Source organism: Phyllostomus hastatus, unplaced genomic scaffold (genome assembly GCF_019186645.2).
Source record: "Phyllostomus hastatus isolate PE091 unplaced genomic scaffold, TTU_PhHast_1.1 phas_scaffold_585, whole genome shotgun sequence".
Classification (NCBI taxonomy): domain Eukaryota; kingdom Metazoa; phylum Chordata; class Mammalia; order Chiroptera; family Phyllostomidae; genus Phyllostomus; species Phyllostomus hastatus.
The window spans coordinates 3,670,407-3,683,778 of record NW_025334037.1 but is presented as its reverse complement, the minus strand read 5'-3'; the positions used below and the strand labels follow the sequence as shown (position 1 = coordinate 3,683,778).

Sequence of the window (13,372 nt, the reverse complement as noted above, 5' to 3'; positions counted from 1 at the left end):
TTTTATCCTGCACAGCACCTTGTTTCTACCTGGCTGCAGGGCTGAGCTCTCGCTTAACTGTTAAGGAGTAGTTACATGTATACAGTCCTAAAATTACACTCGGCCCTTCGAAGGCAACCTCGAGGCTGATGTGGCCCCCCTGTGAAAATGAGTGTGATACCTCTGCTTTAGAAGATCTATAAGTGGTTTGGGAGAACTAGACACTTGGCTTACAGGGGGAATCTCAAGGTCAGCTCCTTCACTTTTTATTAGTTCCGAGGCTTAGACTCTAAAAGCACTGATATTTACCCCCAAGGCCACTCTGGATTTCTGCGTTTGTGCTTGCTTCTTCCCTGGCACATGTAAGTTTCAGCACACCTTCTTTCTTTTTCTCGACCTTCAAAGCTTTATCTCACTTACTCGAGAGCACAGCAAGGTTTTTTATAAGAATGCTTGTAGTGAATGGGCTTTTATAGTGTCTTGTCCAGCATTGTGCTACCCCACACTCCTTAGGAACCTCATTCTGAGTCTGTGGCTCAGGCAGCCTTCTGGTTATTTGGTTTTACACATTTTCCCAGGTAAAATCATTATGATAGTGTTTTTCAACCCTGAGAGTCACAAAATTAACTTTATGGGCTGTAACAAGCACTCAAAATGGGACAGAATAGGAAGTTTCAGTCTTTCATATGAAGCAAAATTCAGCATTATTTCTTGAAACATTTATTCTATTATACATTAATGTGGACTAACTTGTAAGATAAAATGTACTTTCTTGCTGCTCTCACAGTAATTTTCTGTGTGTTAAAGCAATGCTCTAAGGCATGGAACCCTTGAGGCCTCAAGGACACTGGAATCCATGCAATGAAAAGAACCCAAGTCTTCTTCCAGGAGGGAATCTTAGTCTTCCCTACACTGGGCCCATCACTGTTACTGCTGAGGCTGGAAACAGGTTATCGGAATTTGAGTGAGGCAGTCTGCCATAGATGTTGAGCGTTCCTGGGTCTTTGCTGGGTATGTCAAACTGAAAAACCGAACAGCCACCCTCTGACCTTGAGCCATTCCTGCAACTAGTTGGGGAGGCAATTCTGAGAAGTGGGTCAGGATGCCGTAGCAGGACTACTGTGAAACGTTTTCTTCCTGGGAAAGGGGGACTGGCAGTTTGCTGCTTGCTAGAAAACTTGCTGAGTTCTTTGCCCTAAACCCCTCAGTTGTGGCACAACCCACTGTGTGCACAGCTCCTGTCTCAGCCTATTAGGTCAGGCCACAGGGCTGGGGGACAGGGCAACACATAGCATGCGGCCACTCCTGCTGCTTGCTGTGCTGTGAGTGGCGGGCTCCCCTGCTGGGATGCAGCGCACCTCGGCATTCACTTCAGCACCTGCAGAGTTGTGGCAAACCTACCCCAATGCCTTGCTTGCTTCACCATCGACTTTGCAGACTGCCTTATTCCTGGCCATTCTCTGTGAGGTTGGAGTTCTTTCCCGACCCTATTCCATTGTATTTTGTACTGAAATAATGTTACCCGAGTTTCCAGTTTTATGGCCTCCCTGTATTCATACAATCAGACTCCTTCAGGATCACAGAAGGACCTCAGCCTTTCCCCTCCTCTGCTGACCTTTCAGAGCACAGCCACCAGTCACCGTGATGGCTGACAAGCCTTGGGCTCACTGCCTTTTAGCACAGGCAGGGGACAAATCTTTGAGGAAGGTCACCCAAAGGATGTCCGTTCCCTGAAATTGATCCCCAGATTGTTACATGCTGTCAGGTATGCATGCCGCAGAACCAGTGTTTGGTTCTCTTTGTTAATCTGCTTTTGCTGAACTATTTTGGGGGTGGGGGTAACAGCATGAGTCTACACTGAGATCCTAATATGCGCCAGGCATGTGAGATTCATGTGTTATATATGTATAGAAACTAGTTTAAACCTCTTCTAGGGAGTGTAGTTATAAATGAATGTGAAGCAATGAACAAATTAAATTCAATCTGGAAAAACTGTTGCCCATCTAGCTGGGTTTTATAATGACAGGAATAGGAAAGAAAAGAGGAGGTATGTTTATTGCAGTGTTATTTATAATCACCAAGATCTGGAAGCAGCCCAGGTGTTCATCAGTAGATGAGTAGATAAAAAAGCTGTGGTACATTTCTAAATGAAATACTACTTGGCTGTAAAGAAAAAAAAAGGAAGGAAATCTTACCTTTGCAATAGCATGGATGGACCTATTATGCTAAGTGAAATAAGCCAGTCAGAGAAAGACAGGTACCATACGATTTCACTTATATGTGGAATCTAATGAACAAAATAAGCTAACAAAAAAATAGAAACAGACTCATAGAGACAGAGAACAGACTGACAGCTGTCAGAGGGGAGGAATTTGGAGGCTGGGTGTAAAAGGTGGAGGGGTTAAGCAAAAAGAGAAAAAAAGAAGGAAATATTTTTTCTGAACACCAATTGTATGCCAGGCAGTTTTAGGTGCTTTACTAACAGCATTTCATTTAGTCCCTTCTTCATAGCATCCCTATAAGGATGGTATGATTAGTCCATCTCGCAGATGAGAAAGTTTGGTGAAAAGGTCGTTGTTATCTAACGGCCATTTGGGATTCAAACTCAGGAGTGTCCTACTTCAACTGAATCATAGAACTGTGGCAAACTGACCAACATTCTTTTCTTGCTTAGCCATCATTTTGGAGGCTTGTTAATCCTTGCCATTCTCTATGAATGGTGTCAGGATTTCAACTCAGGAGCACCTGACTCTAATATCTCTGTCCTTTTCAGGACACTGCACCATTATATTACTCAGAAAATTATTATTCCTTCTGTTCTTCAGCAGCAGTCAAGATAAAAACCACAGAGTGTAAACCAAAGTACACCCCTCTTCCCCGAGAGGTTTTCATTGCAATTTCTAGTCATAATGTGTGCTCCTGCTGCCACCTGCTGGCAGCCCCACACACCCTGATGTTCCTTGCAAACCCCTCTATACAATGGAGGAGCCACTTGGCTCTAATAATAATAACAACAACAACAACAACAACAACAACAAGAAACTCAATGCATACAACCAGTTGGTAAATGCTCCCAGAATCTGGTAAATTCCTAAGGAAGGAATAATTCCCATACATTTTTCTTGGGGATAAATCCTTTCTCTTTCAAAGCCACACATTTTTCATCAGATTTCATCTGTCTCTAGTTATTGAAAGAAAGAACAAATTCTGTTATCCAGACCATCTAAATTTGAATGGCGGTCTCTTGCTAAGTGGGGGTATTCCACGCCCCCAGCAAATAACACTGACCACTGTGCTGACAACCAACAAACTGGTAGGTAGCAGGCCCTGATTAAGAAAAATCTAAGTGGCCGGCTGGGCTGCAGCTGGCCTCCTGACAGAAAGTGGGGCCCAGGGCAATCCAGATTCAGCATGTCCTGGTCCTTTACTCCAGGCAGCCAGGACCAGCAGGGGGGTCCATTCCCTCGGACAAGGGCGTCCATCTGTAATGTGCGCACACACACACACACACACACACACACACACACACATTCTACAGAATGTAATGACTTGTCTTCTGCGGTGGGTTCTTCAATTTTTGTTTTTCTTGGTTTCCCCTTTCTTGACAAAATGGGGAGGGAAACCCTTCCCTGGGGTGAGGAAGCTTATTTCTGACCGTTGGGGAAAAAAAAAAAGAAAGCAGGAATTGTTGTCACGACAATTAGGAGCTCATCAAAGCCTCATTTTGCTCATCAGCCATCAGTGCCCTCCGCCCTGCACCCTGGCATGTTCCTCTGATTCAGTGCTGGCCTAATGAGTAACTCCAGGAACAAAAGACCCTTTCAGGCTGGCGCACATAATTATTAGAGGAGACTTGCACAACTGTCACAGACTACTCATGTTTTCAGGCCTGTCTCTAAATTCGGTTATTCACAACCTTTACAGCTCAATATTATTGCCTAACTGTGATCATTTTCTAATTATCCTAATAATGCCTATTAAATAATTCCCATTAAATTACTTGAACCAGAGCAGCACAGGCCAGCTCAAATATAACTTAACCTAATAAGCACTGGTCATTCATTAAGCACCAGGGCAATCTCTTAAAGGGGCTGAATAGAATATTAAACTGGAAAGGAATATTACTGTTGCACAAATGTTATTACAAGTTAGAGTGTATTAATTTTGGTGCCTGGTTTGCAAATCTCCCATATGGTTCCCTTTGGGGCTGTTCTCTGTGACCTGACTCTCGGAGTCTTTCACCCCTGGCTGATTTGCAGCCGTCACCCACATGGGGACAATCCAGGAGAAAAAGGGGAATTCAGTTACTAAGGACAGGATGAGAATGAATGGAACCCATCTTCTGGCCAGGTCAGCACAGCTCCGAAGATACCACAAGCTGCTGGGTTTCTTTAGCTCATAACTCAAAATAGCCTTCCTTTACATTTGGGGTGAGGGAGAATTTCAGAAGTGTTAAAAATTTGGTTTCTAGAATTTAAACCTCAAGTACTGAAGATGAGAGAGACAATTCTTTAAAAGTGTATGTATGGGGATATTAATATTTTGAAAAATAATACCAGATAGCATTTATCACCTATACTCTGGGAGACACTTTGCCCACCACTACCCTTAATTCTCACAATGACCTGGTACTGTGGAGGCTATCCATTGTCAGGGATAGGAATATGGGACCAGAGAAGTTGGGTGATTTCCTAGGACCAACACAGCCTAAATGCAATGGAACAGAATTTGAACCCAGTGCTCTTTGATGCCTGTAACTCTACTTACCTTACTACTTCACACTTCCTCCCCAGCAAACTGAAACATGCCCTGGCTTTGTTGGTGTGTCCTTGTTATTTCTAAGGCCCTCCCTGGAATCAGTGGATTCCTAAGGAAAAGTGCCAGAGCTTCCTTGATTGGGAATGTGACCAAATGTCAAACAAGGGCAGGTGACTGTACCAAAGCTCCCCAGAGCAGCTGCAAAGACAGGCAGCGACTCTCACACCCAGCGGCCAGAAATAGGTATCACTTGTGTAATGAATCCTACTTCTGATGAGTAGACTTGGGTTTTCTTTGCAAGAAAATGCACAGTATATTTCAGTAAGAAAAGGAACGAGCATGTATTAGTCATCTATCCCATCCATCCCACAGTCAAGGCACCATGCTAGAGCTTCCACAGAAATTGCTTTAGCTGATCCTCACCACAAATCCCAGAAACAGATGTGATTATCGCTCTTGCTTTACAAACACAGAAACTAAGGCACAGAGGGATCAAGTCAGACTCCACTGTTTCCCTGTTCTCCAGAAGCCAATTAACCACACAGCTAGCAAATCCAAACCCACAGGGCCCTCACGTGGATGGACGCTTGCAAGGCTCTGGGCGCAGCCCACACGATTTTGCAGGCACAACGTTGTAGGCGCTTCGGGGCTCACAAAACCGGGGTCTGCCCCTGCTAGTATCATCACTCTCAAATAACTGCACTTTTAAGAGAAGTGAAATGCTAACCTTGCACTCTGTTGTTTAACAAGTAACACATTTTCATGGCTGCACAGAGAGAAATGTGTTTTCAGTGTTCAGTTTTTCACAATTTATATTCAAAACAAAGGGTTAAAGGCATCATGTCACAAAGCTAAGGAGACAGTACTTTCCACAAACTCTAAGGACCCCATCCAATCCACTAGCCACCCAGATGCCAGGTGGTTTCCCAAAAGGGTAGGTTTCTCAAAACGGTAGGTTTCTGGAAGTCATCCCTCCCCTCATAACCCTTCGCCAGCTCCTTGTTTGTTAAGGAGCTTCACATTTTTTTCACGTATGGCCTTTGCAGGGGCTGCTCCCTCTGCCAGAACAATCTCCTCACCTCCCCGTTAACCCCTGTTCCTCTTCTGGTTCTCATCTTAATAGGTCACCCCTTCCAGGAAGCCCTGCCTGACTGCCTCTCTCCCAGATCAATTAGGAAACCCTTGATTCTGCTCCTGTGCACCCTACAGCTGGTTCCCATCCCAGCACTGGTCCTCCTGCATGGAGGTTCATTTCTCCACATGTCTGGGTCCTTCAGTGGCTATGGAGTTCTCAAAGGCAGAAACTGTCATCTTCATCACTATAGACCCACTGTTTTCATATCCAACACATAGTAGGTCTTCACCAGATGAATTCTGTTTGGATCTGAGAATCTGAAAGCTATCAGTAGAATAGCTTCATTGAGTGCTTTACCTGTGCCAGGCAATGTGCTAATTTATATATGTGTGTATATATGTTATTTATATGTGCATGTGTATATAGATGTATAGATGTATACATACGTATCTAAATGTACACACACACACATAGAAATAATTTCTTCTTCAATTCTTACATCATCACTATTACCTCCATTTAAAGAAGAATACAAAGTTCATAAAGATGAGAAAGATGACTGGCCCCATGTCGCACAGTGTCTAAAGGGCGAGACCAGGATTTCTACTTGAAGTCCGGGCTTTGAGTCACTACCAACATCGCTTGAAGGCTCAAATGTTTCTCCCGAATTTATCCTGAGCCCTGAATGGTGAAGAACATGCACACAGCAGACCCCTGGCGGACTGGACAGCCAGTGGCCTGGCCCATAGGTCTACCCAAGCCCCTCAGACTTTCAGATGGGGCCGCCAGGCTGACTGTGAAGGTGCGAAGCGGTTGTGGATTTCACGCTGTATGTTGACATTGACAGAGGGTGACAAAGTCTCACTGTTTGGCCAGATGGGCTAGACCAGCTCTGTTCTCAGACCGCAGCCTCAGGATCCCTTGGGAAGCCTACCTGCTTCTCCTCGGAGTGCCTTCTCCAGCCTCACGCCCTGGATCTCAGAGGCCCTCTGCCGCTCCTCCACCTCCTCCAGCTGCCTCTGGATGGCCTGCAACGCCAGGGTCTTAGGTCACGTGGGGACTCCCGGTGTGCGGAGTCACACACTTCCCAAGAGGAAGAGGCCCTTTCTTATGGGATGTCACCTCCTTGACAAAAGGGGCCAGGACCGCTGAGTTCCCAAACAACTGTACCCGGATGTCTCCCTTCTTTAGCATGAAGACATAAAGCAAGGGGTCTGTGTGTCAGCTCAGTTTGCCCCCAAGTAGAAGGTGAAACGGTCCACTTTGACTAGGCCAGTCACACAGACGCACTCTCAGGCGGAGGCTGCCGGGCCAGGCTGGCGGAGACTCAGCCCTGACTCTGGTCTTGGCAGAAGCACAGGAGCTGCAGCCATGACTCAGAGCAGGACAGGGGCTCCAGGGGCAGACACAGAGCATGCTCACATTCTGTTTTCCCAAGAAAACCCAGCAGATCCCTCCGGCGAAGCTGGTCTGGAGCAGGGGCCCTCGGCCAGCTCCCGGGGCAGGGTGTCCTTTCTCCGTGGGTCTGGCTCCCATCCTGAGCTACAGATTGTGCCTATTCCTTCACTGCGCCACTGGGCTGGAGCTCAGGGTCTTTCACTGTGGCTGTGTATGGTAGCATTGCTACTGGTAGGTTATTAAGACACAAGATGTTTATCCCATTAGGGACAACTTCACACCCTCCTTGAACTGACCATTGGCACTTATTAAAGTTTGGGGTCATGAGTGGATTTGTATTTGCATTTTTATTTTCCCTACTAGCTCTTTCTCTCTTGTGTATATTGGGAAGGAAAATTAGGGGAAAGCCTTTCCTATGTGCATTCTATTCACCCCATCAGTTTTCTCTGTTTTCAGACACCATGCTGCCAAAAGGCATATCTCTGGGCAGAGCAGACTTTGCACCTGGCAGACCAGGTAAATTTAAGGAACAGGCAGCTGTTGGGGCAGGTAGAATGCGTGTGTTCTTTCCCCTCTGCATACTCCGACTTTGTCTCTCTCCCCTTCCTCCTTAACTCCACACCTTTCTCCATCTCCCCTGGATGCAGGGGTACAGTTGCCAAAGCACCTCCAACCCGGTGAAGAGGCCGGAGCAGGAGGGGCCTGAGCTGCCACCTGGTTCCTCTTGTGCCAACTAAATGTGTTTAAGCCCCAAACATACAATCTGAAATAGATGGGAATTACAACTTGTACTTTCATGCCCCCTTCCTCTCTGTCTCTCTTTTAAAGATAATTATATCTTTATAAATCGGTCTCTTGCTGGCATGGTGTAGAATTGCAAAAGGGAAGAAAACATTTAAATAACTTCATTACTGATTACTTGGTAATTTTGGCTATGTGGTTGTTACGGGAGTTAGTAGAGCCTCCTCCCACACCTGCCCGCCCCCATTCATATGTTGAAGCCCTAACTCCCAAAGGGACTGTATTTGGAGACTGGGACTTTAAAGGAAGTAAATAAGGCTATGAGGGTGGGACCCTAACCTGACAGGACTGATGGCCTTATAAGAAGAGGAAGAGATACCAGAGAGTGAACTCTATTTCTCTGAGTCTACACAGAAAGAAAGGGCCACAAGAGGACATAGGAAAGTAGCTCTCTACAAGCCAGGAAGAGTCCTCACCAGAAACCCACCCTGAGGGCATCTTAATCTCTAACTTCCAGCTCCAGAACTGTGAGAGAATACATTTCTGTTATTTGAGCCATCCACTCTGTGGTATGTTGTTATGGCAGCCCAGGCTGGCTACTCTAGTGGTCATTCTTTAGAAACTAAGGATGAAAGTCTCCAAGACTAAAAAGGAATGCAAATCAAGACTCAAAAGGCCATTGTAATTCTTCTCTTACTGCCACCTATTGTCTGGAGTGAAAATAGAAGGAGGGGCAATTGCTGAGCTGGCCAATCCACAGCATAAAGACTTATCTTGTTCTCAGGAGGGGAAGTTGAAATGTTTCAGAGAAACCTATTTTAGAATTTGAGAGAGGGCAGAGGACCTTGATGGGAATTTTCCCTGTCTGCTCAGTGAAAGGGGCAGCTCCCAAGTTAGTCACTCTGAAAGGTAAAGGAGGATGAATTAAATTTACCTCCTTCTTCTCAGAAACAACTTACAGGACCACATGGCCAGACCAAGGGAATAACTGGAGAAAGGAAGGTAAGGGCACATTGGATTAGAATGAGTGGTCATTCAAGTCCTTTTGTTCTAAAACCTAACTGTTCTTCAAGGCTAGCTTTGGGTCCTCAGGGAGAGGGGGAATGCCTTGCCTTTCTGCTTCCTTTGCTCGTCTGTGGCAGAGGTGGGCAGATCAAGCTGGACAGAAATGTTTGGACTAGGCCGGGAAATCTATATCAGAATGCTGGGTGCTTATGCTGTCAACTAATCTGGAAACAGAAGCAGCCCCTAATAGTTGTCAGTTCAGCAGAGACACTGGCAGGAAGTTGAGGGAAGGTCACACCCTCACAGAGGACACAGCAAAGGCTACTGCCATATGGCTGTCAAGGCCTGGGATGTTCCCAAGGCCATGTGTTGGCGGTCATTTCAGGCTCATTTTGCTGGAAACATGCCTGCAGGTGGAAAGGTGGTGAGAAGCCAGATCAACACCTGGGCTCTCCAAGCCTCCAGAGTGCCACCAGGGACTGAGCCAGCACCTTTAGCATAGCCACAAACCTGGTTGCTCAGAGAGGAACTGCCTTTCTCCAGCCCACCTCCCCGATGCAATACAGACTCCCAAAAGGCTGTCAGGTCCAGATTGCCAGGGTTCCAGACCCACTCAATCACACCCAGTTTATTTTCTGACCTGAGCTTTATGAAGTCTTTTCAGTTCTTCTTGCTTAACCAATTGTTGTGTTGCTTTTTCCAGCTTCCTTCTTCTTCTAAGCATCTTCCTCTCCTATAAAAGCCAACAGAGAAGAAAACAATATGTTGGAGAAATGGGGTTGAAACTTACAAAATACCCACGTGGGCTTCTGCCCTCTGCAACCAAACTGCTGCTTAGCTTCTAGAACAATGAAGGTCCAATGGAACCTTCTGCAATCATGGGAATGTTCTGTATCTGTGATTCTCTAAAATACGGAAGCCTCCAGCCAGGTGGGCACTGGAAATGAGGCTAGTGTGATTTAGAAATTGAATTTTAAATTTATTTCATTTTAATGAGTTTAATAGCCACATGTAGCTAGTAGGTGCTAGATTGAGAGACTGGTGTGTGTGGTTATGTTGGGGTGTGTGTGTGTGTAGGTATGTAGTTGGGAGTGGCTTTACAGAGCACTCACTTGGTTCAGTGGAGGGTAGGAATAATGCAGGAATTATACTCTCTGTGGGGGCTACCGTAAAGCCCAAAGATGATGAGCCTAAAACACACACACACATAAGTACGCCACTTGAAAACAAGTCCTTTAAACAGTCCTTAGGTTCATTCTACATTGCCTAATCAAACCTGATGGTGCAAGAGCATATCTAAGTCAGACAAAAAGTTTTCTTGGCTGGAGAGAGGCCTCAGATTGCTTCTCCTCCCTACTTCACTCTGCTGTACAAATGCATCATTCATGTCACTGGGTTCTCTGTGTGCCTGGGCTTGTAAAATACAGAACATTCAAAACTGATGCATTCAAAAGAGGTGTCTGGATCTTGATGGTGTCATTTCCGGGTTTTAGACACCAGAGAAAGGGGGAGGAGTGTCACGGCCTGCTCCACATAACGCAAAGTTCAAGAGACACTTCTGACTGGAGAAAGCGCAGAGGGTAATGGTTGAGCACAGAGGCCGGGAGCCTGCAGAGCTGGCACCAATTCCCAGCCGAGCTGCATGCACTTCAGTGCATTGCATAGTTTCTGAACTTCCGTGTCCTTTTCAGAGTGATGAGAATGACTTCATGCTGACTTCGTAGGGAGGTAATAAGGATTAAATGAGATAAGGTGGGTCAAGCTCTTTGCAGAATAATTGAAAAAGATATAGGACAGAAATTCAGTACATACTATGATTTTTATTATCAGCATTATTATAAATTAGCATTATTATAATTCTTTACTAAAATCTATTATTTTTCATCTACTATATATGTAAATGTATGTAGGAGTATATGAATTATACACACACACACACACACACACACATCCTGTATTCACAAAGAAAGTGTTCAAATTGAGCCAGTTTTACTATTAGTTTGCCTTCTCTGAGCATACACATCAAGTTTTTTATAGCAGCATGAGGATTAGAGTGTGCTAGAGATTCCTCTTTAGTACTGGCAGAAACAAACAAGGAATGAAAAAAATTGTTACAGCGAGACTGGAGCCTGGGTATTCAATAACCATGGCTGAACTGAAAGTTTGCCCATTAAAAGGACCGTATGTCCACAGCTGGGGAGTAGGCCTACCAGGCCTGACCCCAGATACTGCCAGAGGAATCCGGGCCCATAACAGGGGTTATAGATTGAGCCTCAAAAGCCTCAACCTTTCCAGGGTCTCATAGACCCTTTTCATTTTGACACCCATTCCGTGGAGAGACCACCACACTCCTTAGAAAGCATCCAGCTTTCAGGGTTCCAAATGTCTATAGATCATTGGTGAAAGTATTTATCTCAATGATGAAACTTGGTTTTTATAGGATTCCCTTGAGGATCTAGAGTCCTAAAGGTCTCATGCTCCCCTTCATTCTTGGAAAAAAATATTGGCTCTCAGAACTCTAATTTATTCCTTATCACATCATTTTTATTTCTGGGGAATGACTTCCCAATTGACTGTCAATCACTCTGAACAGAGGTTCCTGGCCATTGGAGTCGGGGAACCCCACTATTAGGCAGCCAGATCTTTCTGGAAAGGCTGGGGAGGAGCATGGTGGAGATCATTGGTAATTGTTAACCAGAGACTGTCTAACTCAGTCTGTGAAGAGTCAGTTCATTTATTTAACAACTATCTCTTGAGCTCACAATCCCCTAACCTTCATAATAAATCCCAGCATTTATTGGGTGTTATGTGCCAGACACTGTGCTGATTACTTCCCATGTATCATCTTGACTATTCCTCAAATTAGACTTATTTTACAGATAAGGAAATCAAAACCCAGAGAAGTTAAATTAACTTGCCCAACAGGACACACGCTTAGTCATTAGCAGAGCCAGGAGGTAAGCCTGGGTAAGCTGAATCCTGCATCCACATTTTCATCTAGTCTGTTTCGCCTTTCCTGCGCCAAATACTGTGTAAGCACAAAGAGGACTCTTGCCTTATAGAAACAGCAAAGTTTCCCCCTGAATTAGGAGCATTTAATACAATTTCAAGGGAAGATGCTTCAACAGCACTTACCAGCAGCAAAGCTGCTACCTTGCAATGGCCTTATCAAGAACTGGCAAAACAGAACTTACAGGAAGAAAGAAAATCCTTTATTGCTTTTTATTAAAGGACATTGGTATGGAAATGAAGGATGATTTATTAATGCTCAGATGGCCTCACGAGGTGCCAGGCATGGTTCTTATGTCCTCAATGATGGTGATGGCGATACAGAGAGGAAAAGAAAGAGACTAAGGGATAAGGAAGAAAAAGACAAAGGACAGAGAAAGAATACTGGTAGGATGAGGACAAGCTGCTCGTCCCAGTCTCAGACCCAGAGCCAGTTTGGGAGCAGACCTGGTGGGGAGGGGCAAAGCAAAAGGAAGACATGGAGTATGCATATCCTGTCTCCAGTTTCCTATGCAAAGGTTCACTTGAGCTGACATGGGCTCTGTGACCCACATCTGGGGACACACCTGTATGGGACAGAAGAGATAAGGAAGCCAGAGTGGGTAAACTCCCCTTGTTCCCTCACTGTGAGCCCATGGGGAGTCCTTGGCCAGTTTTCCTTCCCGTGAGAGTGGTCACATCAGCAGCCAGGTGAAGCAAGCAGGCTTTACCTCACTGGGAGGTAAGCAAGGACCAGCTCTGTCCTGGCACAGCAGGAGGACAAAGAGCTACTTGCAAAGCATGCCTTAGGTATCATGGCTTTACAATTTGGATGTGTTTGGGCCACGCCATTCTTTTATTCTCCTTAAGTGTCAGGATGGCTGATGCTCATTTGAATACAGAAGTAACTCAGGGTCACTCAGAAAGATGAGAGGGACAGTAAGGAAACCCTATAAGTCAACACACATAGAATTCATTTGTGTTAAGTAATGAACTAATCAGCAATACCCACAGTTGCACAATTAGGACTCTAGACATAGTGTCTCATTCTTATTCTTTCTCTCACTCACACACACACATACACACACACACATACACACACACACACTCAAGCCGTCTCCCAGCCCCCTCCTGACTTGCTCCAGGCTGGGCCTTGGGGAGCTGGAACCCCTGAGTGACTTGAAAAGACGCCAAAGCTCCTAGTGCCAGATATGGAAAAGTTGAGTCTAAGTAAATAAATCTGGTTCTCTCCCTTTCTCCTCTGATCCTCACTGCTCCAAAAAATAAACACAGCCAGGGCAGTGAACTGCATCTCTGTCCACCCGGGAAGCATTTTAGGTCCATCCGTTCAGCCTGCTGCCCCAGTGAAACCACCCCAGTGAAACCGCCCCAGCCCCAGTGGACAAAGAAAAAAAACAATGGTGGGCT

At 45.4% G+C, this 13,372-nt stretch overlaps 1 protein-coding gene across 2 annotated transcripts in view; it reads right to left on the bottom strand.

Moving 5' to 3' along the window:
* MICAL2 (microtubule associated monooxygenase, calponin and LIM domain containing 2) overlaps positions 1 to 13,372 on the bottom strand; it is a 214,249-nt gene that overhangs the window by 22,212 nt on the left and 178,665 nt on the right. For both annotated transcript variants that reach the window (XM_045825469.1, XM_045825470.1), the window contains 2 exons: positions 9,597 to 9,689; positions 6,747 to 6,840 (listed from right to left, as the gene is read on the bottom strand). In XM_045825469.1, the coding sequence (XP_045681425.1) occupies positions 6,747 to 6,840; positions 9,597 to 9,689 (187 nt within the window). The remainder of the gene's footprint in view (positions 1 to 6,746; positions 6,841 to 9,596; positions 9,690 to 13,372) is intronic.